This window comes from Pinus tabuliformis, chromosome X, assembly GCF_031772625.1.
Source record: "Pinus tabuliformis cultivar Carrire ecotype Pingquan chromosome X, CPIR1, whole genome shotgun sequence".
NCBI lineage: Eukaryota > Viridiplantae > Streptophyta > Pinopsida > Pinales > Pinaceae > Pinus > Pinus tabuliformis.
In genome coordinates this window covers 956391246-956404735 of record NC_142308.1, presented here as the reverse complement: position 1 = coordinate 956404735, position 13490 = coordinate 956391246, and the positions used below count along the sequence as shown (strand labels likewise).

General features: G+C 33.9%; 1 protein-coding gene across 1 annotated transcript in view; it reads right to left on the bottom strand.

The window, feature by feature from the left end:
• The window catches only part of LOC149142873 (glycosyl hydrolase 5 family protein-like), a 7471-nt gene extending 7250 nt beyond the window's left edge, over nucleotides 1–221 (bottom strand). Inside the window, exon 1 of the mRNA XM_089451611.1 lies at nucleotides 53–221. Coding sequence (XP_089307737.1) covers nucleotides 53–221 — 169 coding nt within the window. The remainder of the gene's footprint in view (nucleotides 1–52) is intronic.
• Nucleotides 222–13490: the final 13269 nt, after the last annotated feature.

Here is a 13490-nt window from a genome sequence, read left to right as displayed (position 1 = left end):
GGCTCACTGACTTCATGAACTAGAGAGGGCTGGAAAATCGAGCGGGATTTACAGGAAAAATCGAGTGATGCCCGCAAAGAATCACTGGTATCGAAACTCCACCCTTCCAGGTCCACGCATGGGAAAGGGGAGATGGGCACTAGAGATCCTGCGTTGCAGTTCCCTGCATGAGATCTGCGCAAAAAAAAAAGCCGTTCTGAAACGCCGGCGGCGGCTTCCATGAATGCGAGGGTTTCGAGCTTCTTAACAATACTCCCAAGCTTTCGATAAAGATCAGAATCATCTTTCTTAATATTAATTTTACTAGTTTTTTTTTTTTTTTTTTTTTTTTTTTAACTAGCTTGTTTTTAATTTATTTTTTTTTCCTAGTTTTTGCTAATGTTTTTTTTAATTCTCTATTTTTTACTTATATAAATATATATTATATATATATATTTTATTTTTTTTTTTCCAAATTCTTTTATGGTTTATGAGATTTTTTTACTTTTCATTTTTGTCTTTTTTATATATATTTTTATATTTTTTATTTTTTTTAAGTAATCAACATTTTAATCTTAATTTTAGTAGTTTTTAATTTTTTTTGTTAATTTCTCTATGTTTTTTTTTTGAATCTTGTTTGTTTTTTACTTTTTATTTTTAATTTTTTCTTCTTTTTTTATTATTTTTCTATTTTTACCTACTTAATTTTTAGTTTATTTTAAATGTTATTTTTTCTTTTCCATATTTTTTTTTTCTCTTTTTGCCAATTCTTTTTATGGTTTGGAAGATTTTTTTTTAATGATTTTATTTATTTATTTATTTTTGTTTAATTTTTTTTTAATATATATTTTAATTTATGTTTTGTTCTTTTTTTAACTTTTTTTTGTTTTGTGTTTTTTCGTTGCTTTATTTTTTTAAATTTTTTTTTTTATTTTATGTTTTCATTTTTTTTTTTCTTTTAAATTTTAATGTTTTTCGAGGTCATGATAAAATATTCTATGCCATTATTTTAAAATGTTGAAATTTTACTTTTTTTCTCAAGCGGGGTCATGATAAAATATTCTACGCCAATATTTTGAAATGTTGAAATTTTACTTTTGAAAAAAAAAAAAAAAAAAAAATGTTTTCCCAACGTTAACATTTTTCGTTTTGAGGGAGTTTTTTGGACAATTTTTGCGCAAAAAATTTGGTTTTCACCACCATTTTTAAAACATGTTGAAAATTTACCGCCCCGCCCCCCACCCCCCCCCAAAAAAAAGAAGAGAAGATGTTATTCCAGCGTCAACACTTTTCGTTTTTAACACTATTTTTGATATTTTTTTCGAGGTTTTTTGGCCATAGTTCCCGTTTTGAGTTTAAAATTCCCGTTTCAAAGTTTACATTGTTGTGAACTTTGAGATACCAGAGACCATCATTTTAAATAAGGACTAAATATTTCTCAGTGCATTTTGGACTACATTATCGGAGAGATACCAGAGACCATCATTTCAAATAAGGACAAAATATTTCTCAGAGCATTTTGGACTACATTATCGGAGAGAATGGACATGAAGTTGAAAAGGTATACAACATTACATCCACAGATAGATGGGAAAACATAAGTAGTCAATAAAAATTTGGTGTAGCTTTCAAGGGGTTACAATCAAAAGTATCCAAAGAATTGGGATAAAATTTTGGTTATATACAACACTCTTATAACAAAGAAATCCACACTTCTATTTGTAAGTCCCCATTGGTAACTTATTTTGGATATTTTCCACTTTCACATTTGGATATTTCATATGGACCATTAGAAGAAATTTCAGCCTAAAAGTTCCCATGAAATTTTCATGTAATTTTCATGTCATAATATGTAAACCAATTAAAATCTTTTGAATATAAAAATATGTACATGTAAATATTTTGGAGAAAAGAAGAAAAACTACTTTTTTTAATTGTATTTTTGGCTTATCTCTTTATAGGTTTACTAAAATTTCAAGTGTAGACACTTGTTGGATATAGAATTAAATTCCACATCCAACGAGAGTCTACAACTGAAATATGAGTAAACCTATAAAGAGATAAGCCAAAAATACAATTAATATATATATATATATATATATATATATATATATATATATATATATTCCTCCAAAATTCATAACTCTTATTTTATTATTTTTCCTTAGGAGGGCACTTTTAGGTCAAAATTTCCTCTAGGGAACAAGGGGGAGAGAGGGAGAATCTTATAGGTGATTCCTTAAGGGTAGAAAAATGTGTTGAGAATATTAGGCAAATCCATATACAAGTACCGGAGACAATGTAGAGGTCATAGGATAAATAAAAGGCAAAGCATGATCAACATAGAACAAATAAGTCATTTAGAGTGGGAGACATAGCATGGTTATAGTTGGATAAGGAGAGGTTATAAGGTCTTGGTAAGAAAATCAAGTCTCTATGATATGGTCCCTTTGAAATATTGAAAAATGTTTGAGAGAACACTTTTAGACTCAATCTACCCCCATGCATGTGCATTAACTCAATTTTGAATGTAGAAAATTTGAAATTTCATGAGCCCTCCATGTTGTGCCATAAAGAGGAAGAGTTCCTACCTTCTATAGAGGATTTGGTACCAGATGTTAAGGCATAGTCAATGGAGGATATAATTTTGTATAATATGCCTAGATCTAAAAGATGGTGGCAACATGACCTTTGGAAAATTAAGTTAAAAGGACAACTTCCAAGCAAGGCTAAATGATACTTTAGGGAGAAGGTAAAGGAAACATTTCCTCATCTCATTCAGTAAAAGCTTTTGGAGACCAAAATCATTCCAAAATGGGGAAGTATGATCTGGGTTGGATCATTATATTATTTCTCATCCATCTTGATGCTTTTAGAGTGGAAAAATTAGAGGAATTAGCTCATGGGACCATTTAATTAGCATGTCCTAGTTTCACAAATTGGGCTCTAAAACCCTCCAAAATAATTTGAGGGATTAAACGGAATTTTTTTATGTAAAAATTTTCCACTTAAGAAATTAATTTTCTAGTACTATTCCACACTCAAATACGTTTCGAAAGGCATAAGAAATAACTCAAAGAGAGCTTGTATGCAAAAGTTATGCCACATAGAAGTTGACCTTTCTATTGTGACCACCATGATTCGAGAGGATGGCACGCCAACCCCCATTATTCATTGAAAAGGGGGCTAGACACATGATCATGATGAAGGAGACTCTAGAAGTGTCAACATTGTAACTCTAGTTAAGAGTTGGAGTCAAACTTAACCACTACTAGGCCATTGAACCATGTTATAACTATACCACTAGGAGGAAATGGTGTTACATTCTATTTGAGAGAATTTTGTTCCACAGATGAATAGAGTAGCTATGTGTGTGAGAGAGAGAGGGAAGAGGAGGAGGGGAGGTGGGGTCTGTCCACTATAGTAGCTCACAAGCCACAAGTCTCACTCTAATGTATTTTTATCCATTTCCATTCAAAGAAAGAGAGAACAGAGCAAGGCCATCTCTTCAATTAAGTTCTCTCTCATAAGGGTTTCCTAGATCATATCTTTTATTCATTGTGGTTTGTGATTTTTATTTCAATATTCTCTATTTTCCATATTTTAGCTATTACAAACATAACACAGTAATTAACGAATCTAGAAATCTAATGAAAAATGAACCCTCATAGTGTAGATTTCATATTTTTTAAATATATTTGAGTAGATTTGTTGTGAAGTCCTGTTTGGTGAAATATCTGTGACAATTTACATATCGCTTTAATAATTAAAAGATTCATCTTACTATATGTGTAATTTTGTTATGTTGTTTTTTCTATTCCATATTTATGATAAATTGGATTATTTGTGAATTTCATTGAGCTTTGGTTTTCGTACTTATAGACATAAGTCCCATTAATTCTCCCATGTCTTCAAATATATTCTTTAACCAAATTTCTATATAGATAACATTGAAAAATTCTTCATAGCTGGTTTTAATAAAACATAACAAAAAAATTAATTAGTTGCTTCTCACTACTCTAATTTACACAAAAAAAGTTGTTCAAACATTTAAAGCAAGAATTTGAGTTTGTTACAAATATAATAATGTTTGTAACTAATTGATCCTTGTTTGTTAGAAAAAAGTATGATAACTAATTGAGATTTACAATCCGACTTTGGTGGAAAATTGTAACACCCTCCTCCCACATCTACCCAAGCAACCAACCAACTGGGGTAAACATGTGACGAGAGGCCACTATGATATGATTCAACTTCCTAAGTCACGTTAAGGAAGTGGAACCAACGAAAACACACCATATATGCCTTCAACATTAGCAATAGGACTCCTAAGAACCATCCTAACCTTTCTGCTAACCAGCCCTTGAGTCCTACTGAGATTTTAGACCTCCTGACCTATGGACACTCCCATACTATGTGCATACCAGCATCTAGAAAGCTCCAGATGCTCCCACAAGCCTACATGCATTCGTCCAAGGACTATTTCTAGCAGACCCGTGCTAGAGTCCGGGGATTTTAAGGCACTTTTCAAGCCTATAATTCCAACCACTTCCTAGAACTTGTTATAACTTCTGGAATCCATTAAACACATGATGACAAGACTAATAAACCAAGAACTAACTACAGGACTAGGCCTGACCATCCCAACTGAGACTGATATTATGCCAAACACTTGGCATATATGTAATCTACAAGTGTAAATAACATATCTAAGCATAGGGGCTTCATACTTATCTGAGATTTGCTATGAAAAGTTGTTTCCTTATCACATTTTCTGCAATTTCATCCATTAGGCCATAGATACATTGTTCATTCATATACAAGTAAAAACATGATGGGAGCCATACATAGCCACTGTCATAATACACATTCATAACCAGCATAATAACAACAGAAATACCAAGGAAACAACAACCATATAAACCATTATAATACTCATGAGATAACAAGGAGAAATAACCTCATATTAATGATGCAAAAACCAACTCGGTAGGACTACCACATTCCACCCGACTGTATAATGGTTAAGCCAAAGATCTCTTCATCCATTCACCCGCATTCCATATTCCAAGCATGAATGTGGGATCTCATAGAACACATCAATCAAAAACCATCCAGGGATTCTAGAGGCCATCCACCTCAACCCATCAAACAATGATTCCACCTCACGATCGGACATCACAAAACCATCATCAGATTGGTCTCTACCCAAGCCTTCTAGGGCTCTAGAGTGTTTTGTTCCAACCAAGGCTCCAGGACTAGTAACTCAACCCACAACTTTTACCAGGCTCCAGAGTGTTTTTCCAACCAAGGCTCCAAGACTAGTAAATCAACCCATAACATTTACCGGGCTCCAGAGTGTTTGTCCAACCAAGGCTATGTGACTAGTAACTCAACCCAAGTTTTACAAGGATCCAGAGAATTTGTCCAACCAAGGCTACGAGACTAGTAACTCAACCCAAGTTGTTACAAGGCTCCAGAGTGTTTGTCCAACCAAGGCTCCAAGAACTAGTAACTCAACCCAAGCTAAGGAAACATGAGAAACAACCAAAACAAAACAAGGAAATAAACCCATAATCTCCATGGTTATCGAGGAAATGGAAAGGCTAAGCAAATCCACTGTCAATCCTCCATGACAATGACATAACATAACCAAGAAACCACATGCATGTGCCATGCATGCTGAAACTAGTGAGGAAAACATACATGCAACTCGGTACCTGCAAGAAAAACCCACTGTAGTTGTTGATCTCGATGTTCTCTTGCGATTTTCTAATATTCCTTTTCCTTCTTGCTCCAAAACTCCAAGTATGCCAAACTCTCCAAGAGTGCTCCAAGAAAACTCTAAGTGTCCCATAGTATGAGAGAGAGATAACAGAAGAGAGTTCCACCAAAACTGAACTGACCAAGCTTACCCACTGATCCTCAGAAGCCTTTTTATTAATGAGGCCTCTATTTTATTCATTTTCCATTATTTTCCTACATTTTCCTCCTCACATGCAACATGTTCCCTTTCACCTTCCTTTTCTCCTAATTTCCTTTCTTTTCATAAATAAAACCCAATTAATGCCTCATACCTTTCCAAAGCCTTTGCCACTGCCTTTGCCAATTTCCTTAGCCATAATAAACCGAATGAACACCCACTAGGATGTTTTTCACACCATTCAACTTATAATACATGTCCCATGACCGTGGTCTTATATATATTTTACATGGATTTTTAACCAGGGTTTTATAGAAGCCTCCCCCTTGGGGAACACCATCCTTGGTTTTCAATGACACCTATAACCAACAAGATTGCTAGAAAAAAAAACATATTGTCTATGGAGCTTTAGAACCCAACTCGTTGTAGTATTTACAATGACCACTGTAGAAAACATGACAACATACCACATACTTAAGCTTTATAACATAACTCATTACGATATTACAATATTAACCACATATATACACATACACATTTTCTTCAACCAACAAATAACCATATTGTCCATGGAGCTTTATAAATCCAGCTTGATAGAATATTTACAATAATACACACATATATACATATGCACATTTTCTCAACCATCAAATAAAAAGGATACAATGCTTGCATCTGCAACAAGGTAATCTAGAGGATCACACCTCCACCCTCAAAATAATACCACAATTCACCTCCTTCCCAAGAAGTTCAGGATCCACTATAAAGTCAAATTTGCATCCAATGTGCAGCGCTATAATCCTGCACCACTTATCCTCTCAGTGAATAGTTACCAACTCACTATTCCAAGAAAAAATCCCAATGTGCATTTGATTCCATTTGGAAATGCTAATGACAAAAAAAATCCATACATGGTCTTCCCTTCTCTGCTACACAATCCCTCGGGAAATACGATCACCCCTTTCCGTGCAGTCACACACCTTCCAATTTTCATTGGCACGCCCATCCCGGGTAGTCCATCCCTTAACCAGGCTTCTTCACATCAGAATATACAAAATCCAAGGCATATCCTTACCTTAAAACCATCATACTGGTCATAACATGCTCATGGAAGATCAATGGACACTACTGGGTACCAATGTCACACAATGGCTTTGCTCCCGAAGTGCTTTACCAGCATATTGTTGCATTTTCCAATTCCTTTTTCTGTTGTTGCTAATTCTTGTCGTCAGTTTCAACCACCCAACTAGGCATTTCATGATTTCTTGTACCAAGCACATAATTTCCATTAGATTCAAAATAAATTGAAATAAATTCAAATCATACCTCATTGGTAGCTTGTCAATAAGGTACACTTGCAATCTTGTTTACTTCCTGTCACAACAAGTCAAACTAGCATCTTTGACCAAATCATCATGTATAAATATATCACATTAGGTTAGCTCAAAACACAACCATCATAGATCAAAATCATAAATCACATGTAACCATCATAAACCATAATCATAGATCACATGTAATCATGATAGACCAGAATCATAAATCTCATGCATAATAAAACTGAAATAAAATACTGATACCTATCTTTTAATCAATCCTTAGCTTCTACCTTTTTCCTTATTATGTACAATTGGTTTCCACATCCGACAAACACCCAGTGCCTTCTCCTCAACCATGTGCACATACACATGATGTTCATCACACACGACATACAACACCCTACAATACATTCACCTACACTTGACATACCACACATACACCTACACCCAGTGTACAACACAACACAATACATGTGCCTACACCTGGTGTACACCACCACACAATACATACACCTACACCCGACGTACAACACAATACATACATCTATACTCGATGTACAACCCCACACAATACATATACGCACACGTAGTACAACATAATGAATACACATGTCATGATACCATGGCTACACAATGCACATACATAATATTGCATGTCCGCAACACAACATGTATGATATGCACACAATACCACATGTACACTAGTACCATATATATAACATGTACATGAATCCCACCTGTACATTGCACCACCTACACAATGGATGCACAACATCATATGTACATGACACCACCTGCACAACATGTACACAATGCCACATGTACACTGCACCACCTGTACAATGTGTACCACACATCCAAAACCACATTGTCTCTACCAAGCAACCTTGCTTCTAGTGTCTCTCTGTCATCCATGCTTATCCTAGCATGTCGTAAAGCACGTTGTTTTCATTTTGCCGAGGTATCCCTCGGTATAGCCTATCCGTAACATACACATAATATCAACTCATAACCACATGATATCAACCTCATATATTTTTCATGACTACTTGTCCACTTGATTCCTCATAAAAAAATAACCTCTTCATGTCATTCCCCTGCGTAAGCAATCATTCCTCCACAAGAATGATCCCTGATGACCCTATCAGACAGTGACATAGATACATAGATACATATATACATAAACATCAACATAAAACAATAATTATCTAGTCAGACAACGACATACATACATACATATGTACATATAAACATTAGCATAAAATAATCATGATCCATGATGACCCTATCAGACATGACATACATACATACATACATACATGTATACACATATATACATCAACATAATCATGATCACAACGTAATTACTAGATATCATAAGGTCAAGGTGAATAGAACCTCCTTTATGCGTACAACACATGCGCAACATCGAGAACAACATTCCCAACATAGCCAAGGCATATGACGCCTCATATCCATTTAATTCACCTTTCTTGATTACCTTTCCCGTGATTGTCTCGTCATCATCCATTTACACCAATGGACCTAACCAGTCCAACTAGATGTCATATTCTTGCCTTCAAATTCCTTTATACATGCATCAACTTCATCTGAGTCTTACATTGCCTACTGGATTTCATTCAACTCTCTTTGAGCTCCACTAAATTTCCTCTTTCCCAACCAATTCCCAAGACTCAAAACTTAAAAGGCAAGCAAAGAAACAAACAAGAATAAACCCATGAAAACCAACAAAAATACGACACCACAAACAATTTGGAATGATCATGAATTTGGACATAACAAAACTGCAAATCAAGCACAAGAAATCCACAAAAGACCAAAAGCACAAGACTAACAACAGACACCATGACTCAATCCCCATGGTTCCTAGTGCTTCCAAAGGAAAACTCAACCTGAGCCTTCTTCAAGATTTCATGGCAATCTCACGCCATGCAATCCCCTGCATCATACTGCCATAAACATGTAACTGTCAGTGCATAAATAAACATAACAATACACCAGTTACCTTATCTTGTTGTGACAAGAACATTACTTAACACTGAACACATCCATGCCATGTCTCAAGGGACTCCAATTCCCTTGACAGATCCACCTGTAACTAGAGACTAACTAATATACCTGTCAAATACATGTTCATGAATATAGCATATATCCCCATAATGTCATACAAAGTCAAGGTTAAGAAGACTTCCTATATGTAAAGCACTCATTCATTTGGAATTAGGGTTTCCAAACATGGCCAAATGAATTCCTACCCAATTCCTTTCTTTTACCAATTACCTTACCTTGTTGCGATTGAGTCTTATTATGCGCTATCACATCATCCAACTGTTATTTATATAAACACATCAACTATTACCTCGTCATGCTAATACCAAGCATGTTTCCTACAACTGCTCACACATGTCAACCACATGTTCCAAATATCAAGACAATCATATCTATCAATTTGAAATCAACCTTCACCAAGACTAGCAACCATGTCATACTCAACAATCAACTCACATTCATCAGTCATAATACATAATGCTACAACTATCACCTACTTACACTCAAGTACATATCAACTGTCTCAACACATATGTGTTAGTACAATCATCTTAAAACAAGATCATTTGAACACATACTCGTATTATGCAATTCATCAAACATCCAACAACTTGCAAACACACCATGTTAAATTAATCAACTAGATGACATAATCAAACAGTCAAGCACCAAATATATGACATAAGCAAACTCATACCTTAATGTATCTCAAGGGAGGCTATCTTGTTTGCACAATCAATCTAGTTAGCATGATATAAATTCACAACACATCAGCTCAAACACAAATAAGATCATGATATCCATAACAGTAACTAACTAACATGTTCACATCATAAGCTCATAAACATTTGTCGTTCATGCATAACAATCACATATGTACGATTAGTCTAGATTAGTACAACACAATGTCACAAATAAGTCAACTCATACTTGAATGTCATAACCCTAACCATCTGCATAGGTCAATCCAATTTAGCATGATACATATAACATCAAGATCTTAATGTAATAACCCTAATCATCAAGTTACTAGCATATAACAACAATAAGTTATACATCATGCTCATCAACAACATATAACCTAATCATCAAGCTAACTATCATATAACAACAACAAGTTAACCTATAACATACTCAACAACAACATATAACATAATCATCAAGTTATCTAACATAAACAATAATAGCAATGCATACAACCGCAGGTTACTATCATTCATGACTATCTGACACAAGTGCATGTTACTACACTAATCAACTAGCATCTATCATGTATGTAATCATAACATCAATAGAATAAAAATGTGTGCTTATGTGGTTTGTTGGTTAATTAAATTGGGAGTAGGTTCCTGAAAGGTGAAGAGGCATGAGAGAAATGAGTGACCTAAGGAATCATTGTCGTATGATATCTATGGCCCTCACCTTACATATAATGAAAGATAATATTTTCACACAAGTGCATTGAATCTTAGAAAATAAGTTATTTAATCACCATACAAATATCACCTCAAATTCTTCCATTCAACCACCCCGTAAAATCATGATCAACGCGATGCGTTTACTAGTGTTGAATCTCAGAGACGGATTTTGGTCTAGGGTCTCCTATTTTTCAATACTTTTATAAGTCTTGCAATATTGAATCATTAAAATATCACTTTTATGGACTACTCTCAATAATAAAATGCTCAAAAAATTAAAGATATAGTGGTTCTCTCACTAAGTACAATGCCTTGATATGATGCACCATCCACCTTATTTTTTATTATCGGCCAAGTAAAAGAAGTTGTTGTCTATCGACGCAAATTCATCTGGATGACAGATTTCTTGTTGGAATCTGGTAACTTTTCTTCAAAAAATCATAATTAGAGAGTGTTTGAATCATTTTTTAATGGTTGAAATGGATTCAGCAACATCAAGAACCCTTGGGTCATCGAAAATCCTGAAGTTTGACACCTGTAACCTAGATTTCAAAACTTTCTGCCACATTTTTTCATAATCTTGCCAAATTTTCCATTATTTTCTGGGTTAATTTGTGGTTTTTTAGACTACGCTACAAAAGAATGTCAAATTAAGGCTTTTATATGTGACAAGAGTGCACCAACTCCATTAAGTGTTCATCTATACTATCTAATAATCATGTCTTTAGGTTGGCTACTTAAATCCTTAATGTTTTTCTTGCATTGGAAATTCACCATGGTTACTTAAGTCATACAAAAGAAATAGCATTAGGATTTTAAAAGTTTATACACCTTAAATATTCTTTCATGCAAAAACCATGATTCAAAATTTCTTTTACTGCAATATCTAGTTTTATAAATTCACATTTAGGATATAAAATGTTGGCAACAAGCAGAAACCCTATTCACTACCTTTGCTTTAGAAATGAATTTAAAAAGTAAAACTTAAAGAAAAAGAACCACCTTTACATTAACAATAAATATTTTAGTATCATCTACCTAAAAATAAATAAAATCTACCAAATAATTTTTCCGTTATCTACAAATATACCATTGACAAAGATCATCCTCCAATCTTGAACAATGTGTTGGCGACCCATTCTCTTTGTTATAAACTTTCAATAAAGATATTCTTATTAAATAGATAATTAATGAATAATGTAATGTGATTGTGCGGACCTAGTATGAAAGAGATATTGTAATATCATATGCTCTCTTGTTATCTAAACATTTTAACTTGGTCTAAATATATACGAAAAAAAAATAAAAATTAATAACTAAAATAAAATTAAGATAAAATAGTTAATTTTTGGGGTCCAGATTTTGACCAGAACGATTAAATCTCTTATATATATATATATATATATATATATATATATATATATAATATATATATAATATATATATAACCATCCTAGATCCATCATTTACTAAGCGCCCAAAAAGATTGAATCTATTTTCACTATAAAATAGATTTACACATATGGAGATTTGATCCCTCTTGGCGCTTACTAGATCTAAAGATAAGTTACACCCCATTTTCTTTTTTATATCCAATTTTCCTATAGATATGCTCTTAAATAGATTTTATTATTTTGGTCGACCAAAATTTTTCTATTAATGCATCAAAAGAGTGCAAACGAATTCATGGGATGTCTCCTCTCCCGGCCTCACCCCAACTAGATTTGTTGGCAAAGAGAGAAAGAGTGATACAACTAATGATAAACAAAAATCCATGGGCGGGGAAAATTTTTGAGGCTAACATTTGAAAGTGAGCTAATTTTCCATGTTTTTTTCAAAACAAAATTGTTAATTTGCTTTTCCTTTTTTAATTATTCACCCAAATTTTATAGTATAAAATTGTTTTACCTTAAAAATTGCCAAAAGTTTATATGGAGACTATATAAAATTATTAAAAATTTGAATACTTTTACAAAAACATCGCCAAACATTTTACAAATTTCATATTATGTAGTAGTGAGATTCGCCAAAGATTCTAAACTTTAAAATAAATTGCCATCCTTAAAATTTTTCTTGTCCATGGGTTCTAAAAAAACCATCATCCATGGATATTCCAAAACATAGACAAAATTCATACAAAACCAACCCACATCCAAAACTATGGTGGACTTGGAGCATGACCAACACTAGGATTACCTGGAAGGTGTGGCCACTCATTGGCCTAGAACTCAAAAGGTTCAATTCGAGGTTCCAGCTTGTCCAGAAGAGAATGGAAATGAAATTCATTACACCTCAAAGATGTTGTACGATCCAGTTGATCCCACTGTGCCTATTGGATATCCTCCAAACAACCACCGTTTCAGCCTATTGTTCCTGGAGTTGTCTGCTGATATGGAATTGATCGAAGGCAAACAATAAGGTATTACAGAATCGTGCATGGACATGTCTATGTTATTTTATGCAATGGATTGATAAGATTGCGAAATACATAGACACTGAAGCAGTTAAAGAAAACACAACAGACAAACATATAAATGCAACAAGTTTAATAAGGATTTCACCCAATACTCTTGGGCTGCGTCTCCTAGTCTAGCCTTCAGTGGTGGCCTCTCTATTATGTTTTCAAACCAGAGTTTTTATAACAGTGAGCTCAATTTGAGTCTCACTCAACAGATATAAACTAGCAAGACTGAACTTGGATCCCCCAAGCCTCTGGAGTACACAGACTCTCCTTACTGAATTTCGACCTCTATTGGTCACAAGGGTATGAGTCCAATCTGA